Genomic DNA, 18,067 nt, shown 5'->3' on the forward strand with positions numbered 1-18,067 from the left:
CATTTTTTGGTCACTGCGATTATCCGATCCAGAAAATGTGAATTTTTTTCATAAGGAAAAACGTAAAGACTTGCTACCCATGAAGCTCTTGGTTACTTTTTGTAAACCTCCGTTTGTAAATATGCCTATCATTGAGATGGTCTTCATCGATTGAGAATATCCGATACCCCCGAAAGTCGCTTACTTTTCGCCAGTGTCAGTGTCGAGCATTTGTGGTTATGGTCAATGGTTGCTGTTTCAACAACTTCTTGTAATGCTATCAGGAGTTAACAGCCTAATCAAACATCTTGGCGCCATTAAATGCAAGAATCTCTATTTAAGGCACACACTCTGTGGCCTATAGCCATTTGGAGAAACTGATTTTGTCGGGGAAATCGTGCTGAATTCAAGGTCTTCTTTATTTGATTCGTTGCTCTCACTTATTTTGCTTAAATGACTCAATACCTTGGACAGACGGCCCACTCTCTTTTGCGTACGCGTATCATAACGTTCTCACACATTTCCACATATACTGTCTAAGTAATACTTGCTAGATAACTTTTGTTTCATAAATTTTAATTTCTAACAATAAAATCATGCGTCATTGAAGCTTCAACGTGTCCAAAAGATTTCTTCTTCTTCTCGAAGAAATTATTTTTTTCTTTTCTATGTCGGCAGAGATATGCTGGAATAAAGAGAACAAAAGAGTCTTCCGTAAGGTGATATAGTTTATTGGACAGTCTCTATGTAACGAAAGCGAACTCAACGAACGTTCTATCGGCGATTGAGTACTGCTCGATTACTCCGTTATTTCATGTTTCATACGACGTTCCATGTTTACAATTTAGTAACAAAAACCTGTGTCTTAATTGACGAATCCCGCACAGAAGGAAATGACCGCGTCAGTAGAGCATGCCACCGACGTCGCGCCCCGATGCGGGCGTGCTTCTATCAGATAGATGTTTTCTGACCATTCGTGAAAGCGTTCAGCGTTGCTGAAAGGCAAGTCGTACTGAATATCTGACCTTCATGTTATTGGTTAGCCTCTGATCGATTCACACCAGCCTTGTCGCTAATTATAAATACAATAATATTATATAAATATACAATAATAACCATAACAAAAAAAGTTTTGAAGAGAATGCACGTACAAGATAAAACACCGAATATTTTTTTTGCATAAAAATGCCGACTTGAAAAATAATGGCGTTAAAAATGTCAACATATGAATGTCTAACGTTATATGATGAGCAAAAAAGCGTCAGCCGTTTTAGCTGTGACTTTTATTAAACAATTACATATAGATGACGACATACAATCTTTGTATTAGCATCGGTTCTTATCCATTTTGTAAACGATCAACCCAGGCTCGATTTCTATCAGGGCATCCAACCCTCGTCAACAAAATTTCGTTTGTAACGTTGCAGATTTCCTTTAAGCTTTCCTTTTTTTGTTTTCCTAGCTCGCTTGCATTCCTAGATATTTTTGTGTTAATTTCTATCAGACAGGTTTGAAAAAACGTTCGCGTCTAAGGTATGCCTTCCTTATCCCTTTCTTCCTTTTGAAATAAGATAGATCATTCCATAATTAATAATAATAATATTCATCATTAACATGGGGCATAGTAATTGCATCTAATCGTTCTCTCTTTTTATACACAAACTATTTACAATGTAAACAGGAGGGGGTGCGAGGGGCTATTGAGGGTTCAAGTGTAGAATGCAGTCTCTAAAAACTCGAGCTTCGTCGGCAATAAATGACGCCTTCAGATTAACGCACTCACGAGAAGTCACAATGCTGTGCATATCCGATACAGGTTGGAGAGGAGTAAGCTTGATGAAGAACCTCCATAAATGGCCGCTGATCAATTTGGTGAATGCATCCGTTACGCTCGTCATCGCTATCAACTCATTCGTGCCACGAAAAATATTTTATAGCAGTATTACGTCTACTAGAAGAACATTCATGAGTTGTTTACGAATCTCCGGATCTATGTGTGTCTGTATATTTGTATCGTTTATATATATATATATGTATATGTATACGTGTGTGTATACGCCTACCTATATATATATGCTATGCTAACATGTCTGATTTGTAAAAATCAGCGAGAGCTTCTGAACCTTCACCGTTCATAGTTCTCATTTGCTACGGAAAATAATCTTTATTTATAATATTTACTTATCAACTATATTCCAAATTAGTACTGTTCCATCCGCGATCAAGCGCAATAATAGATATATATATATATATATATATATATATATATATATATATATATATATATATATACATATATGTGTATATATATACGTATATATACTCGTTAATTTTGGCAGCGCAATGTGGTGGCGGGGTGGTAACGGGAGACAGAAAATAATACAATGTTTCTAGTAAATTTCCAAATACGTTTTAGAAAGAAAAACGTCGGAAACAGGATACGCGCACAGAAATTCGTGCCGTCACCTTCCGTAAAGAAGGTTATTTCGACGAGACCTTTAGGTGGTTAGCCCTGGATGGAAAAAGGTCCCTGAAGACAACATCCTTTTCAAAGCGGTTTGGACACGAATACGGAGCTTTCATGGACCGGTGTGTAGATCCGCTTAGGCCAGCTGTATCGCCTCTATTACTACTAAATAATACTAATATTTTGAAGCTATGCACAAATGTCGTAGTTGTAGGAAGTTTTTCACGTATTACGTATAGCTATGCAATGTTTCGAGTGTTACGTTCGGTACCGTCCTAGTTAAGCATGGCTTCAGACGATTGCCTCTTACTACGAAACCAACTAGTCGTTTCGAATTGAGATGACCACGTGTCCGTAGGTTTAGTCATTAAACATGTCACTGTTGTGCCATCACAGGAATACGAAGCGGCAGGGAACAAACTCCGCCGCCGTATCCGTTAACTTACGTAAAACTACAACAGATAGTCGTTGCATATATGATTCATAAATGGCCATAGTAAATAGAAGTATCAGTAAACTTACTGATTTTTTGTTACACATGTAAAAAGTATATTAATATACTGACCATTTAAGGAGTACACAACTATTACACATTATTAGGTTGTGTTGGTGCGCACATTAAATACGAACACACAAATCGTCGTTGTTTTTCTTTAGCCTATTGTATAGCTTTATACCTCTGTTTATATATAAATTATGACAAAATGTATATTATCGTAGAGAGGTAAACGCCACGGATTGTTCGTTAGCATGATTTATCGTTTGATTCATCAAACTTTAGATTTATCATTGTCATTACGAAGAATCGTCTGTCGTCGATACCTGCCAACGAAATCCACGCTCTGACTTGACAGTTACGTGACACGTCACATTCTGTGGATATCAACAGGTTCCCAAACTAGTACAATAGTAGCTTGCTGTTTCTCCATTTATCTCCACACATATGTCTTTCAGTCCCATTTACTCGTCCGTTTATTCCCTCTTGATTCCTGACTGGATCTTTCATCGTATACGGCACGCCTCTGCATAGAGTTTACATATGCTGTACGTTATTGTATTTTTCTAGCCAGGCTTGTGTACGCTTGTTTTGGTTGACCTGGCCAAGGGAAACAATAAATAGTCCGGACCGGGAGTCGTCCTTTGTCCTGGTCAGGGAGATCACAGGTGAAGTAATTGGCACTATGGGCATCATCATTAAACTGTTCTGTGCAAAAAGACGATTTCGGGGCGGCTAAGGTTGGTACTGACAATGCAAACTGTGAAAAGTCCTGCTTCACTTGTTTTTTTCTATTGCCCGTTTTCGCCTACGATATACGCGAATGTATTGTTTTGTTCGTTGTCGCTTTGTTGGGATCCTCGTGAAGATTTTGATTATCGAGCACTGAAAAGGGAAACGTATCGTTCGTGCAATCTGCCCACTTTGATCTGCTCATCCATATAAGCGTAGATGTAACGATATGAGACTGCGCTAAGATAGGGGATCAAATATTGATACAACATAAACAAGACGACTCAACTGACTCTCGTTTCGTCCCGCTTTTGCTAGCGTCGTACTTGCTAAAAGCTAGGTTAGCATAGCTTTTTCGAAAAAACCAGCGGCACTGTTTTCAACAAGCAAAGCTCAATAGGCTGTTAAGGGGGGCTGTTACAGCTGAGGAACTCTAATGAGAAACTTTTTTTCTGAAGTAATGCTGAGGGCTCCGTTCTTTTCGTTCACAACTCATATCCGCTCCCTGTCACGAGACAGTCCCCGTGGACGGGATCGCACTTCGGGCAGCTGCATTTGAATCCACACGATGCACCAAAAAATCCATCCTCACAGGCTCGTTCACAATATTTGCCTTGAAAACCAGCGGGGCATTCGCAATACCCTGTTACTGGGTCGCATGTACCGGCATTTTTGCATTGACATAGCAATCCGCAATACGGACCAGCAGTTAGGGGTGGGCATTGATTCTCGCACCGTGGCCCGGTAAAACCTGCTAAACATCTACAGCCACCTGTAAATGCATCACATGGAGCATCATTCATGCAGCCGCATCGAAAGTTGCAGTTAGGCCCATAATAACCATTGCGGCAAGGGGTATCACAACGAGAGCCCTCGAAGCCAGTTGGACACTGACATCTTCCGCTGACATGATCGCACGCGCCTATAAGATAACAAAACAGCACACGATGCTTTAGATAATATATAGTTGGCCTATAAAAAAAAATGATGTATCTTTATAGTGCAACCCATTTATGCTGTAAACGGCCTAGTAAATCTGTTGGTAACCAAATCTATTTACTGCAGTGATCAGGCTAATTCGTTCGAGCTAGTTTAGATCAATACTCACTATTTCGACTGCAGTTGCATTTGTGTTCGCACCGATGTCCAAAGAATCCCTTTGAGCAGGGCTGTTCACAACGCGCGCCAGTATACCCCGGTGGGCAGATACAACGACCGTCTGCAGGATGACATCTGCCCTTCGTACAGCGACAGGTGTGGCGGCAATTTTGACCGTACTTGCCTTCGGGACATTTTTCATCACACCTCCAGCCCTGCCAGCCAGGTTTACAGATACAGCGTCCCATACTACAAGAGCCATGCTCACAATCACACGTCTGCAACGACGATCGACAAGCATCTCCACGACAATTAAATCGGAAATGAGATAAGCACACGCCCGTCTCGGGATGGCACACCTCACAGCCGCTGCATCGCCGTCTGCAATCATGCCCATAATAGCCTTCGGGACACGAAGCCTCGCAAAACTGACCCCGAAAACCGGGACCGCATTGGCATTCCCCGGTGACGTTGTGGCATCGGGCAACGTTCATACAGCGACAAGAACTCAGACAGTCCGGTCCAAAATAGCCATCAGGACACCCCGAGATCGAGCAGTCCGACCCACTATAGCCTTTCTTGCAATAGCACCTACCTGTGCTCTTATGGCAGCCCTCCGAGTTTGGCCCACAGTTACATTGATGTTTACAGTTGGGCCCAAAAAATCCGACTTCGCATCGGTGGTGGCAGTGCCGCCCGTGGAAGCCAGCCTTACATTTGCAATGCCCCGTACGCTGGTGACACTTTCCATGCTGGGGGTGACAATGACATTTGTGCTCACAGTTGCGTCCATATTTGTTGAATGGACACTGCCTCAAAAATCGCGATAGCGCTACAAAATGCGTTCGGTTTGAACGTGCCGCAGATGCGTCTACTTCCATTCGACGCAGATTTGTGCTCTGCATAAGCACGCACCTTCGATTGTCCTGGTGTAGCTCATGACCTCGGTAGCACGCACAACGATATCCACCTGGCTCATTCTTACAGATCTGTTCACAGCCACCATTGTTGCGAGAGCATTCGTTGACGTCCTTGCACTCCTTACCGTCCTTCGCTAATCGGTACCCTTTTCGACACGAGCATTTGACAAAGTTTGTCTGCGAATTATTGTCTGGCAAGCAATGGTGAGCGCATCCTCCATTATTGATCCGGCAGTAATACGAAGTGTATTTGGTGTTTCTTAGAAATGAAGTGTCAAATTGGGACGATGAAGTCGGCAACGACGGTGACGATGATGAGTCGTTTGTTGAAGTCTTGGCAGTGGACTCGGATGAAAGACACGTTCGGAGATCGTAAGGTGATAGGGTGAATGAGTCGTTGCAGACGCAGCGATATGAGCCTGGTAGATTGATACAACGGTGATCGCAGGGCGGCGGACTGAGAAGTTGACACTCATTAATATCGAGACAATCCTTGCCGTTGAAACCTAGACGAAATCCGGTGTCACAATAGCATTCGGCTGTACCGTTCTCAGACCGGCAGTGTTGTTCACAGCCCCCATTGTCCACGTCGCACGGTCCGCTCACAACTGATATCGAGTGAAACTGAACCAACCGAGCGACGGAGTGGCAATCAGACCCAAAGCAAGGACTCGTGATGCGAGCTTCTACCGTAAAAAACTGGTTCGCCGCTATCTGCAATAGAAGTAATAGCTCAATGAGCAATGGCAGATTGTTGAGCCGCAGGCCAAACGTCTTCATTGCGGCTTTAACTCAGCGAGGACGCAGAGGCCGTTGGCGAGAGAAGGGAGAACCGTTGCTGCTGCTGCTGCTGCTGCTGCTGCTGTTGTTGTTGATGATGACGATGATAGCAATAAGGATCGGCTCTGTGCTGTAGGCCTGTGTTGAAAACTGAGTGGGTAGGTGCTGCTTTCACGACAAAGTTAAGGAGAACTCCCGATCGATACCGCCTGTTCTCTGCTTGACGGTTGTGGACCGTAACAAAGGTAACGGAGCATCGCGAGTATCTGAAATTTACGAAGAACATGACAAAGAAGAAGATAATAGATAAGATATAAGAGGTCTGGTGGCGAGCAACTGGTGCTTTCATTTATCTGATCTATTGTCGCGAACGCATTGATTTGACAAAACTGGATTATATCAAAGGTTGTCGATAATTCTTTTTGTTCATGTACAAAATATCAGTGTACACGGACTCCTACCATAAGTTGAAATCAGTACCTCAAATTCAAAAGTAATATTCAACTCTGCCAATTGCAATGGCACAAATAAAAAATCGACAAACCCCATTTTCATCACGCCTAATCTAAAACATGCAAAGGATGCGGAGTGAACCCATTTGTCACGTAGCTGATCCCTTCAGTTATCGTCCTACACCCGATGTTTATAAAATAATGCCTTCTTTGCACTCAGGCCATGAACAATTAGCATGAAGACGCAAACCATCACTGTACAATAAGATCACCGTAAGTGGCACTAACATTACCAGCATTTTCTGTACTGTCAGCTATGATGGCATGTCGATACCCTGTCATAAACCTATTTTCGTGTCAGAAAGCCATAAATTTGTTGCGCTGATATCGTTTATCGGTCCATAGTTTTATTCTCTGCGCTGCCACCGCTTTAGTTATCCGTCCACCGTGACGGATGAAATCGTACGTGGGGCCAGCAAGTCACTCTTTTCTACAGAGTTCGCAGGAGTGATGAAAGAGCATGAACAAAGTTTGATTAGTCACAGTGGTACTACCTAGTCGCTATTCAGCCATTAATTGTGGCGAAAAGCACGCATGTATGTTACTTGCCAGTCATTCAGCCGTTACGATGAAATATTACGTGCATCCACCCTCTCAGCATATACAGTCGCTGTCTGTTCCTCTCACTGCTGAACAGAGAGGTAATTCTGGCTTGCCCCCACGTACACGTGTTTCTTGCGGTGGCATAGATCGGGCTGTGTAGGCCCAGGCGGGTGGTCGGTCGTTGGACCTAGCATGCGAGTGGCCATAGCCTCCACGGGTTGCGTTGTCGATGAATCCCGGCAACGGCAGCGGACAATTCCACTTTGACGCTTTCGCGCTTTTTTAGACTCGAGTTGTTCGAACAATCTTCGCTCAGCTTCAGCCAACAGCGGCGGCAAGAGGAAGTGCCTTAAGCAAGTGTTAAGTAACAAACGAGCTATTAAGCGACACCGCTCTCGGCCTGTCAGTTCAAACCGTAATCCATCACATATAGATTCCGTGCGACGATTCGTTCTGGGAAACGGCGGCCACAACAGCAGCACTAACGCCAATAGAAATCGTTATGTTATCGGTCAGAATGCACTGTATATGTGAGCCTTCCATTACAATAACTCAGAAAGGAGGACGCGCCTGATCACACGTTATGAATATGTCAAAGAGAAAACACATTCAGCTTTCGTGCGTTTATTTAGGTGTACGTATGACGGCCTGTTGCGGGCCCGTAATTACGGTCCAAAAATGAAGGAAAAAAATGAATGGTTCTGTTTAAAGAAATCGTATTGGGAGCTCTGGCCAAGGTTTACTCGCATTGAGCTGCGCATAGGATCTGGCGCTGACAAGGAGACTCTGAACACTCTGACCTGGCTAATGATTTTTCTTTATAGAGCTTGCATCCACAATGTTCCTAGCAAAGAGGTTTAATTCTAAAAGTTGCATATCTTTGTGTAGATCGCATAAGCGCTATAGAGGAAACCTATGTAGATTACTACGTATGAGAGTATCTGGAACAGGCGGTAGAGATATTTACGTCGAGCCCGTATAATACTGTTTATTTGCTTCCATTTGTCTTCCATTAAACTTCTCATTAGGAAAGCGTAACAGTATCGTTTTTAGTAAAATGGCTAAACACGATTAAACCCTGAGTGTATCTGCATATATGAGATCCTAATAAAAATCGTTTCTTTCTGCACTTTAGTATCAATTAATAGCATTAAAAAATACATTGATTTCATATATATCTAGCTTCAAGATCAATATTTCCCTCGCTAGGGCTTTGTTACGCTAATTTTTCTACTGTGATACAATAAAAAATGTCAGCTATCCAAACGCGACAAGAATCGGTCATATCGGAGAGGCAAAATTGCCGTGTAGAAAGTAAATGATTGAGATCGATTTCCCTATTAAGACTTAGGTATCAGTCTATTCTCAGAGAATGTAAGCACAGGGTGCCATTAATATGTACATATGCAATGGGCTAGATTAAGTCCATTGCCATGTAATATGTCCAGAACTACGAGAATCTCTCCTTCGTTGAAAAAAGCTAATAAGTATCGAAGTGATCATCGATCACTTATGAGCTCCCTTCACGGTACTTTTGTTTCCACTGGCTTCGGCGAAGCATGAAATTGTCCTCAGCTGTTTCGCTTGTTTCGTACGGTGCGAATCAGTCAGAAATCGTCAGTTTGAAATCATGCATAGTCTTTAGGTCTTCACAAAAATGGCGTATGCCATCCTTCGTCAAATGTTTACTTTGCCGGCCCTGTGTTCTATTGAAACGCTAACCAGCAATGTCACATCTCGGATGATATAACTCCGTGCTTCTTAAAAAGGCCACGGCGAATGCCTGTTTGTCAAGGCTTTAAATGCTGGTATTGTATATGTCTTGTTTCGTATCATGCTGTAGATGGCGCTGCATCGTGCACTTATCGTGTTCTATTTTAAGGACGCATAACATCGTTCTATGTTTGCTCATGTTTTCCCTTGTGTCGCTGTACCCTATTCTCGTCTACCCGTGTTATTTTACCATCTTGAAACTTTTATAAATGCCAATATTGTCAATGTGTAGTGATGGTCGGAGAGGGATAACTCCGTAATTCTCCATGAACTGAAATTGCTTTTTGTTTTTGATAGACTTCCACAGATTGGGGCTACCGAGAAAAAACATAGCGCCCATATAAAACAAGACATATTTTGATTCGGGAAAGTGTTACGTGCATCCATAAGCTGATGAATCCGACAAACATCTCATAGCAACGCTATCAGCGTGATGTAATTAGTTTAAAGGGAGACATGTTAGTATAAGCCAGCCGGTTCGTAGCCCGTGGGTTTAGGTTAGCCTCGTACCGACTGGTAGCCTACGAAGCCAATGCGCGGTTAACCCTAGTAATCAAAGGGGCATATGTCGATCGTTAGTAATGGTGTCACTGGTAGGCGTCGGCTTTGAAGGCCTCTAACTAAGCCAAAAATAATAAATAAGAGCTCAATTGGACTTCCGCGTTCGTAGTCAATGAGTTATAGCTGTCCATGGATTGCCCTAAATGTTCCCTCTTTGCCTCCTCCTTTTCCTAATTAGATTAATCTCAATGACTGTAAAAAGATTATAGATACGCAAGAAAATCAATCGCGCATCTTCTGCGACATTCACTACCTTCTTTTAGACTACTAGTCTATTTCGTTTGTTTATTTGAGTTCCTTCGGGATGGCTCCTGAACCGCAATCAATTCTATGGAAGAAATTACATTTCACTGTAGTACTGGCTTTATTAAACGTCGTCTCAGCTGGTTGCTAATCTCTTCCAGCAGAAAACAGACTGTGTATCCAAGGCCGGATCCAGACCTAGGCATCCTTACGTGGTTCTAAGTTTAGCAGGCGACCACGTTCGCGGGGACCCTATCTTACTGTCACTAAATTCGCATATTGCAAAAGACATTTTCGCCCTACGGGTATCTATCCCACAGACGAGGAATATATACCCATAAAAGTCTACATTTTACTAAAGCTCAAAATTACAAAATAAATACCTTCTATATAGTAAATATGACATTAGAATTCTGCGTTTCCTACAGAACTTTCTACTGGATAGGGCTTACGAAGGGTGTACATATATGTCGTGTAAAATAACCGAAAAACCATTTGCTTAACTCGCTTTGGGCGCTCGTGCCTGCGTGTCGGCATAAATAAATGCACGCCTTTCCTTGGATAATGGATTCCGGCCGTTCACGGATCTAGTTATTACCGCAGCTCGAATAAACGAAACTACTACCTGAAGCGTGTCGAGACACGCAGGGTTGGCTAAGCAACAAATGTCAATCGATTGAACATAACCGTACCAATATGAGTCTCTTTGTTACGTTATTTTAAGACTGGATATGGCCGACCGAACAGGAATGAGCTTCAGACCAGTTGGCGAGATATACAGCAAAATTATACCCTGAAAACGCATCCGACACTTAAATAAAGCTTGTATAACCGATTTAACAAATCAAAAGCAATTTCTAAGCGGCAAACAAGGCTTCGGTACGAGCTTATCTGTTCAACGGAAGAAATATATGTCTTTGTTTCTAACTTATTTTGCAAAAAGTTTCCTTCGAAACGAACTTGTTGGCCCATATTAGACATCTGGAAACCTAGACACTGCGGATTACTGTGATGCCAGGCGCATCTGCGGCAAGGGCGCTCGCCCCATGATTGACGGCGATCAAAACGTACCGCCCTTCGGCGTCGCCCGTTAACATATACGCAGTCGATATGAAATTATGTTTGTTACCAGACAGTTTTTACCAATGATTTTTTATTCAGTAAAAATAAACCACATGTCAATCAGTGCTACCACGCTCCAGCGATCTGGCAGTGAACACTGCAGCCCACAAAACCCGATCATTTCGCTCTAGTAACTGGATTTCTATCTATATAATGATTCTACCCTATATGAAGTCTCTCTTTTTCCAAAGAACAGATATTGTTCTTATATCGTGATCCTGCTACTTTATTGAGCGGTACTGCTCATCTCTCTAATCTATCCCTACCATACGTACTTTCGATATCGTTGTCGCCGCGTTTGGTCAGACCACGTTTTTATGAGTTGACGTAAGAACAATAGTTCTATAACGTCACGGTTGCGCTAGAGAATTTTTACGCCCTACAATCCATCCAATTCATTCGCACAACGGCACAAAGGTGTTAAATCGCGCGCTCCAGATAAATCAGACGAAGGAATGCATTATATTGTAAGGGGGGAACTATACGCTAAAAGTCCGACCATACCTATAGCTCATAGCTGTTTGATAACAGGCCTTTCCGTGCTATTGTACTAATGCTACGGTTGTAAAGAAAAAAAACTCGTCTGATACCAGACCGGCTCGAATGTAGATGCGCATACAAACAATCGCAGACGGTCGCGCGTGTATCTGCATTGAAATAACGATGAATTGAAAATCGAGTACTATTTTGATCGTTGTTGTTTAAAATGAACATGCCTGTCGGTAATAATCGTGGATTTAACAGGGATTACATGTTTCACCGTGAGTCTTAACGGGAGAGTGGGTCTGAATCTAAATGCAGATATGGACGTTTATCAGAGCTAATCGGCTGTGGCAAAATCACTCATTCAGGGTATAGTTGAAGACGCGGGAAGATAAGGCCAAGTGAGACAAAGTGTCTAGCATAAAAATGAACACCGAAGAAGAAATGTAAGAAGCGTTACCTACTGTTAGCTAAAAAGTACGACATAGAAACTTATCTTAACACTTCGTTGTTGTCAATGTTAATCCAGGTTCAATTTTTTCAGATTCGTCCATGCGTAAGGAAAGCACATGCGTCACGTTAGGTTTCAATGAAGCCTATTCGTGGCTATGTTGGTTAGTCACGTCATTCGTTTGTGAAGCTAAAGTGGCCATGTTACAACTTGCTTGTAGAGTAGGCAGATATTGAAGATTAATTTTCATAAGACACTTCACCGACTGTATCAGCTTATGGTGTCGCACAAGCCGAGCTTCAAGGGACGCTTGACTTTTGTCTGTTACACCCCCTCGTTATAACTCAACCTCTCATGAACGTCACCGAAGACCACCACCGAAGATAGTGGATCCAGTCAATTGTCAGCGGCTGCCCCTGAGAATTTTCAGTTTAACCAGCCCGATTTGGCAGGGAAGTATTTTAGGGAAATGTTTTTTATTGGTTGGCTAAAATCCATTGAAAATCCACAGGTTTTCACTCCGTAGCGCGAGTCTTTTCTACATTGCAGATTTTTGCCGGTTTCGACGTAGACTTTCGTCTTCTGCTTAGAATAGACAAGTTGACGAAGTAAGGTGCAGGAAAGAAGTATTGTCAACAGCTGTATTCGAAGGTAATAGTGGGCGTGAAATTTGTTTCTGTGCGGGGAAGGAGGCAGTAGTTTCGTACAAATGTAATGTCTCTGTAATAGAAATGTTGGCGACCAGAGTTAGATGCAACAGTATGTGAATGCAAACGTTCGGGCAAACGCAGTAAGATTGGGTCGATCACGCATGGGGCAATGTGATTGCTATCGAATATATTTTTTGAGATACCAAATTCGCTGACGAAACAAGCGCCGAGACACAATAAGACTCATATAAATTTTTGCTGTTCTACAATCGCGTCCTTGTTGGTTTTCCTTGGCCACCTATCCGGTAAAGGTAACAGGTAAATGACATGGGATACGAGAGCGCACTTTAAATATAGTTATATACATGATGTTTACTTTATGATCCTAACAAACTAATGAGTCGATAATTTATTCTATCGGTGAGGCTCTCAGTTTAATAATACGTACTCCAATAGGTATTAACAGTTTGACCATGAGGTTCAAAACTCTTCTAGCGTTACAGACAGTAACGCGTTATACTGTTATTTGTAGCTACTCAATTGCGAAATTGTTCTACTATCTTGACCAGACTACGGGTCTTGAGGCGTGGCGTGGAAATGCAGATACAAATTTTGGTTGTCTTCAAAAAAAACAGGCCTTCTGTAATGACTTTGACTAGGTATATAGCTGAAAAAGAGAAAGAAATCCATTTAGCTAGCTATTAGTCCGGTAGCGAGTTTGACGATAAGGTGTTCCTTTTTGACCAACACTCTTAAACATGGCGGAATCCCGCTGTCAGAACTTCCTGTCGTTTTCGTTGTTCTTTTCTTTTTAACTTCAAATGAATGCCTATCTGCTGTTTCATCTGGGCGTCGCTGAGCGAAGTCGTCGACTGAACAAAGCGCACACGGAAATCGCGTTTGGTGCATACCTCTAACTATTCATTTACACCTCACGTCAGCTGCGTACGTCCGTTTGCGTATCTCTAGTCAGTGTTCATGACTTACGTCCCGTTGCGCAAGCAGCAACGGAATCGTCAGCCGCGGCACTGGTAACTGCTACAATCATTACCGCATGTCGCGGTGGCGCGTTACGATGTAGCGTAGCGTGGCGCAAAGGCCCAGAGTCATTTTTAAAGCGCGCACCCGGCCCCAGATAAAGCTGACTTTACTGGATTGATGACAGATCATCACTCAAACTGTCCTAACACAGATGTACAAATATAAGTACAAGCATATACCGCTGACGAAAGAGGCCAAGCGGCAACGAATTCCGGACACAGATCGATCAAAACCGGCGCGGTTAAATGAGGCGACGCCTTGTCTACCAAAAAAAAAATGAAAATTAGCAGAACATATCAGCAGAACCTAACGAAAATTAACAATAGAAAAGCGACAGAGAAAGAGCGGTAACTAATTGGCCGGTCGCCATAGACCAGCAGATACTAGTGTACATATTTAAGGCGTAACTTTTCACATAGAATCATATCTTAAAATGCTAACGTCTTGGCGAAATGAGATTGCTAATTTATAATGAAAGGGAAACCTAAGGTCGGAAAATAACTGCTAGCTGAATCTTGATAAAACCGAAAGAAAAATAACCCTTAGGATCGAGCTTATGGGTCGCGAGCTAAGCCGACAGGACTTGTCAAATATGTATAGAGAAAGCAGGCACCCGATTTTGGCTAGAACTTATTGTCATGCCTGTTGGCGTCGTCCTTTTCAGTAGTTATAATCCGTAACGGTGTTTTGAGGTTACAATGCAAGGAATAGTTGGAGGCAAATGTTGGTTAGAGTGAAACACGCCGTTTGAGGAACAGAAAGAACATAGCTGAAATCATGTCCGGCAGTCGCCGTTCGTAAAAATGCAGATGGGCTGCAATAAAGCATGCACAGTGGGATGATTAAGATATGCCTTAAATACGGTAAAATATACTAGTAGTGGTGGGTTTTAGAGCGGTTTTGAAAAAAAATTAGACGTGTATTTCTGAACAATAGGTATATCTGCCTAGTGAGAGATAATTAATGTCAAAACAGGTAAAAGCCAACTCAAAATTTTTTAGGATATTGTCATATAAAATAGGCGAAAGTAATATGGCTGCTACTGAGATAAATTCAGTCATTCCTCTTTACTTTTAATTGCCGGGCAGTGTTAAGATGGCTTAGTGGGTAACGTGTTTGAATGCTAATCTTTGGAACACGTTGTTGTGTGAACCCGGGCATCGATAGGCTTCGTTTCGTACTCAAAGCCAGCCGTCTGACCAAATCGATTGGCGACACCGGACATGAAACTTCAAACACAGAGGATAGCCTCAAGAAGTATTTTGCTCTGTATGTTAAGCACTCTTAGAGACTGTAGAGTAAACTTAACAGAGGTGTCCTTCGTTCATATTTAAGTACACACCATTCGTACAAGGTTAATGTAATTGCCACGAAGTATGAAAGCTAAATTGGCACCTTAAGCTCCATTATACAAGGCGTAGTCCCGGTCCAGCTTCAATTTATCGTCCTTTCACTGCAGTATTAATATATCATGAATAAAGTTTTCCAGTAATTTCAGCAAGTCCAGCGCCTGCACACATGCGACATGATTTTAAAACTATAGCGTTTAAAATAACGATAAAGAAAAACGATAGTAATGGGACCGATAGATTATGACTGTATCGCAGGGGTAAGTCCTGTTCCTTTGATCCTATTATGATGAACCCTTAAACGATAATATTGCATCATAGAATAGAATAGAATAATCTGTATGATCCGAGTCTTTGGCATTGAAACCATAACCTACATCTTTTTGGTTAGAACGAAAAATCAATCCAGATGCGTTACGACTTCTCTATGTTTTTTAGCTACCATACATAGAACCGAGACAAACGAAAAGTGCGTCTTTTTTGTCGATCTGTCGATCTGCCCACTTGTTAACCATCCTACGGGATACACTGCTCTGGCTGGCCTAAATCGATGCTTATGAAGCATCTCAACGCATTTCCAGATAAGGATGGCCTAAATTATATCCAATGTGATTACGTTCAGCTGATTTATTTTAATTCAATCTGTGGCCATTATCTTTGCTAGTCTAAATGAGCAATCCCATCAGTTTTTTATACACTGTACATGGGACAACGGAATGATAATTTTTAGTAGTGAAAGATCTACTTAATACCACTATAGAAATATATCGCCTAAGCATCTGTTAATATCCGGAACTTATGTTTACAGTTATGGTGTGTGGCAGTAATTTTCTGCCCTAAGTTGTGGAGCTAAGGAGTCTATTGCTTACCGCAAAGGAGAAAAAATCTTGTTTTACAGCGGTTCGCTAACAAGGTAGTCGCTGATGTCGTCAGAAGGATCAATAACCGATGACCAAGACGAAAATCTTAGGACTAGAAGAATCAGGATATAAGGTGGTAAGTTAGTTATTATCAGCATTAAGGCAAATAATAAAAATAGCAAAGTCCAGATTATTATTATCTTTCAAGTAAGTTACACCGTTAAGGATAGTAATCGATGCGGCACTTGAGCATATCGTTTTAACGTGAAAACGTCCTACATTGGTTATCATGATCTGCGATAATTTTTATTTAAAAATAATTTTCAGCCAATAATTTGACGTTAAATCCAGATCGACATATTCGTAAATATTCGATAAGTGCAGTTAAGTTGGAAGTTGAAAATAGCGGTCCAAATGACAGGATCTCAACTAATGCAGACGTGATAATTCTATATATTTAATTACACGAAACAACTCCCTTTTAAAATTCAAACGAGGCGAAGAAGACAATACTATGTTTTATCTTGGGCTTCGTGGATCCATTGTAAGTGCACAATTGGGCGGTCTTTTTCTGCAAGTGCCTATGGCAAAACCCATGCCACGTAATAACATAATACGTTGCCAAATAAATCGCAACGAGCGCGATAATTCAGTAAATTTCATTTATGGTGACGATGTTCCCCTCAGAGTGCACAAAGGGTTTTTCTAGAGCTTAGTTAGTCGTCTAAGCAGTAGCCAGGCATGTTTGCCGGAACCGCGTAAAAAAGCAAATTTTGGGCAGTTAAAGCAGGACAGTTTTTAACATATTTTTCTTTACAATCATGTTGCTCTTCTCGGGATTTTTGCAATGCTGTAAATTTAGCGAGCTTTAGGAATAAAAAGCTACTTAAAGGGGGGGGGGGGGGGTGAATGCCTAGTCGATACAATGAGTCTCGTTGACGGGTCGGCCTTGAAGGGTTCACTTTGTCCATCTGGCGTTTAACATGGGTCTAAAACAGTTCTATTCTCTATCAATGAAGCCTTCTTTTTCATATTGACCCCTGGGAGTAGAAGAAATGCACAAAGCCTACATGTTTGCTGCTTAGGCCAATTGTCTCAATTTCTATATAAAATTTGTTCGCATGCACTGATCCTAACGGGTGTTTGTCAAACCGCTAAACTAGCAGCAACAAGACTGAGCAGTTCATGTCCACAGTCCGCGATGACTCAACTCCGGCTGTCACAACTGTGAAACTTTCCACCCCGACAGAGCTTGCATTGAAAACGCTGCCAGACATATTTGTACCCGGTTTAATTAGAATCACACTGGGTCGGAGATAGAAAGGTTACTCCAATCAAACGCTACGCTATATCTGTTTTAAGAGCTTCTGACGAGTCCTTGGACTTGTTCTACACTATTGAGTATTCCGTGCCGCTTTCTCGCAGCGTTCAAATAGCGAAGTTCTTGAACAATCGAGCTTGAGTGCCCCGCAAAACCAAGATTAGTTTCACCATTGAACAGTGTCGGACATTGCTGAATTTGCAGTTATAAATTCGTTACCGCATTTGTCAAGAGGTAACTGATGTTATTTTCTCGACAACTTCGAAACTAGGAGTTGAATCACAACTTATTCCTATGCATTTGAGTTGTGCTTTATTTTTGTTTGCAGCGCTTTCCAGTAGTTGCCATCTCGTATTACTTACAATATCGACATGTCATCTAGGTACACATGAAGGCTAGGCTTGAGCGAAGACCAGTAGGAAACTTTAAGCTTTAACTATTGCGTACATGAAGCTTTCGTCCTGTAATCACTAAAATCTCCTAGGGCACAGCTGTGTGGTCTTCGTTTGAGCTCATGCGTATCGGTGCGTGCACTGCTTACAAGTTAGTCACCCAATACCACGTTATAACCTTACATAAAACAAGTAAAAGAAAAGGGTCACTGGTGCCGCCCCTTCGCGTGTGTTCATCATCCATGGTTTCCCACTGACCTGACACAAATCTCGTCCTACAATGTCCTGACTCGG

The 18,067-nt window shown here is 42.0% G+C and overlaps 1 protein-coding gene across 1 annotated transcript in view; it reads right to left on the minus strand.

The window, feature by feature from the left end:
• Nucleotides 1-687: 687 nt before the first annotated feature.
• Nucleotides 688-18,067, minus strand: part of LOC111270973 (uncharacterized) — a 34,984-nt gene continuing 17,604 nt past the window's right edge. Inside the window, exons 2-3 of the mRNA XM_022851473.2 lie at nucleotides 4,783-6,738; nucleotides 688-4,596 (exon numbers count right to left, since the gene is read on the minus strand). Of these exons, the coding sequence (XP_022707208.1) occupies nucleotides 4,160-4,596; nucleotides 4,783-6,472 (2,127 nt within the window). The 5' untranslated portion in view covers nucleotides 6,473-6,738 and the 3' untranslated portion in view covers nucleotides 688-4,159. The remainder of the gene's footprint in view (nucleotides 4,597-4,782; nucleotides 6,739-18,067) is intronic.

Source organism: Varroa jacobsoni, unplaced genomic scaffold (genome assembly GCF_002532875.2).
Source record: "Varroa jacobsoni isolate VJ856 unplaced genomic scaffold, vjacob_1.0 contig00228, whole genome shotgun sequence".
Lineage (NCBI taxonomy): Eukaryota > Metazoa > Arthropoda > Arachnida > Mesostigmata > Varroidae > Varroa > Varroa jacobsoni.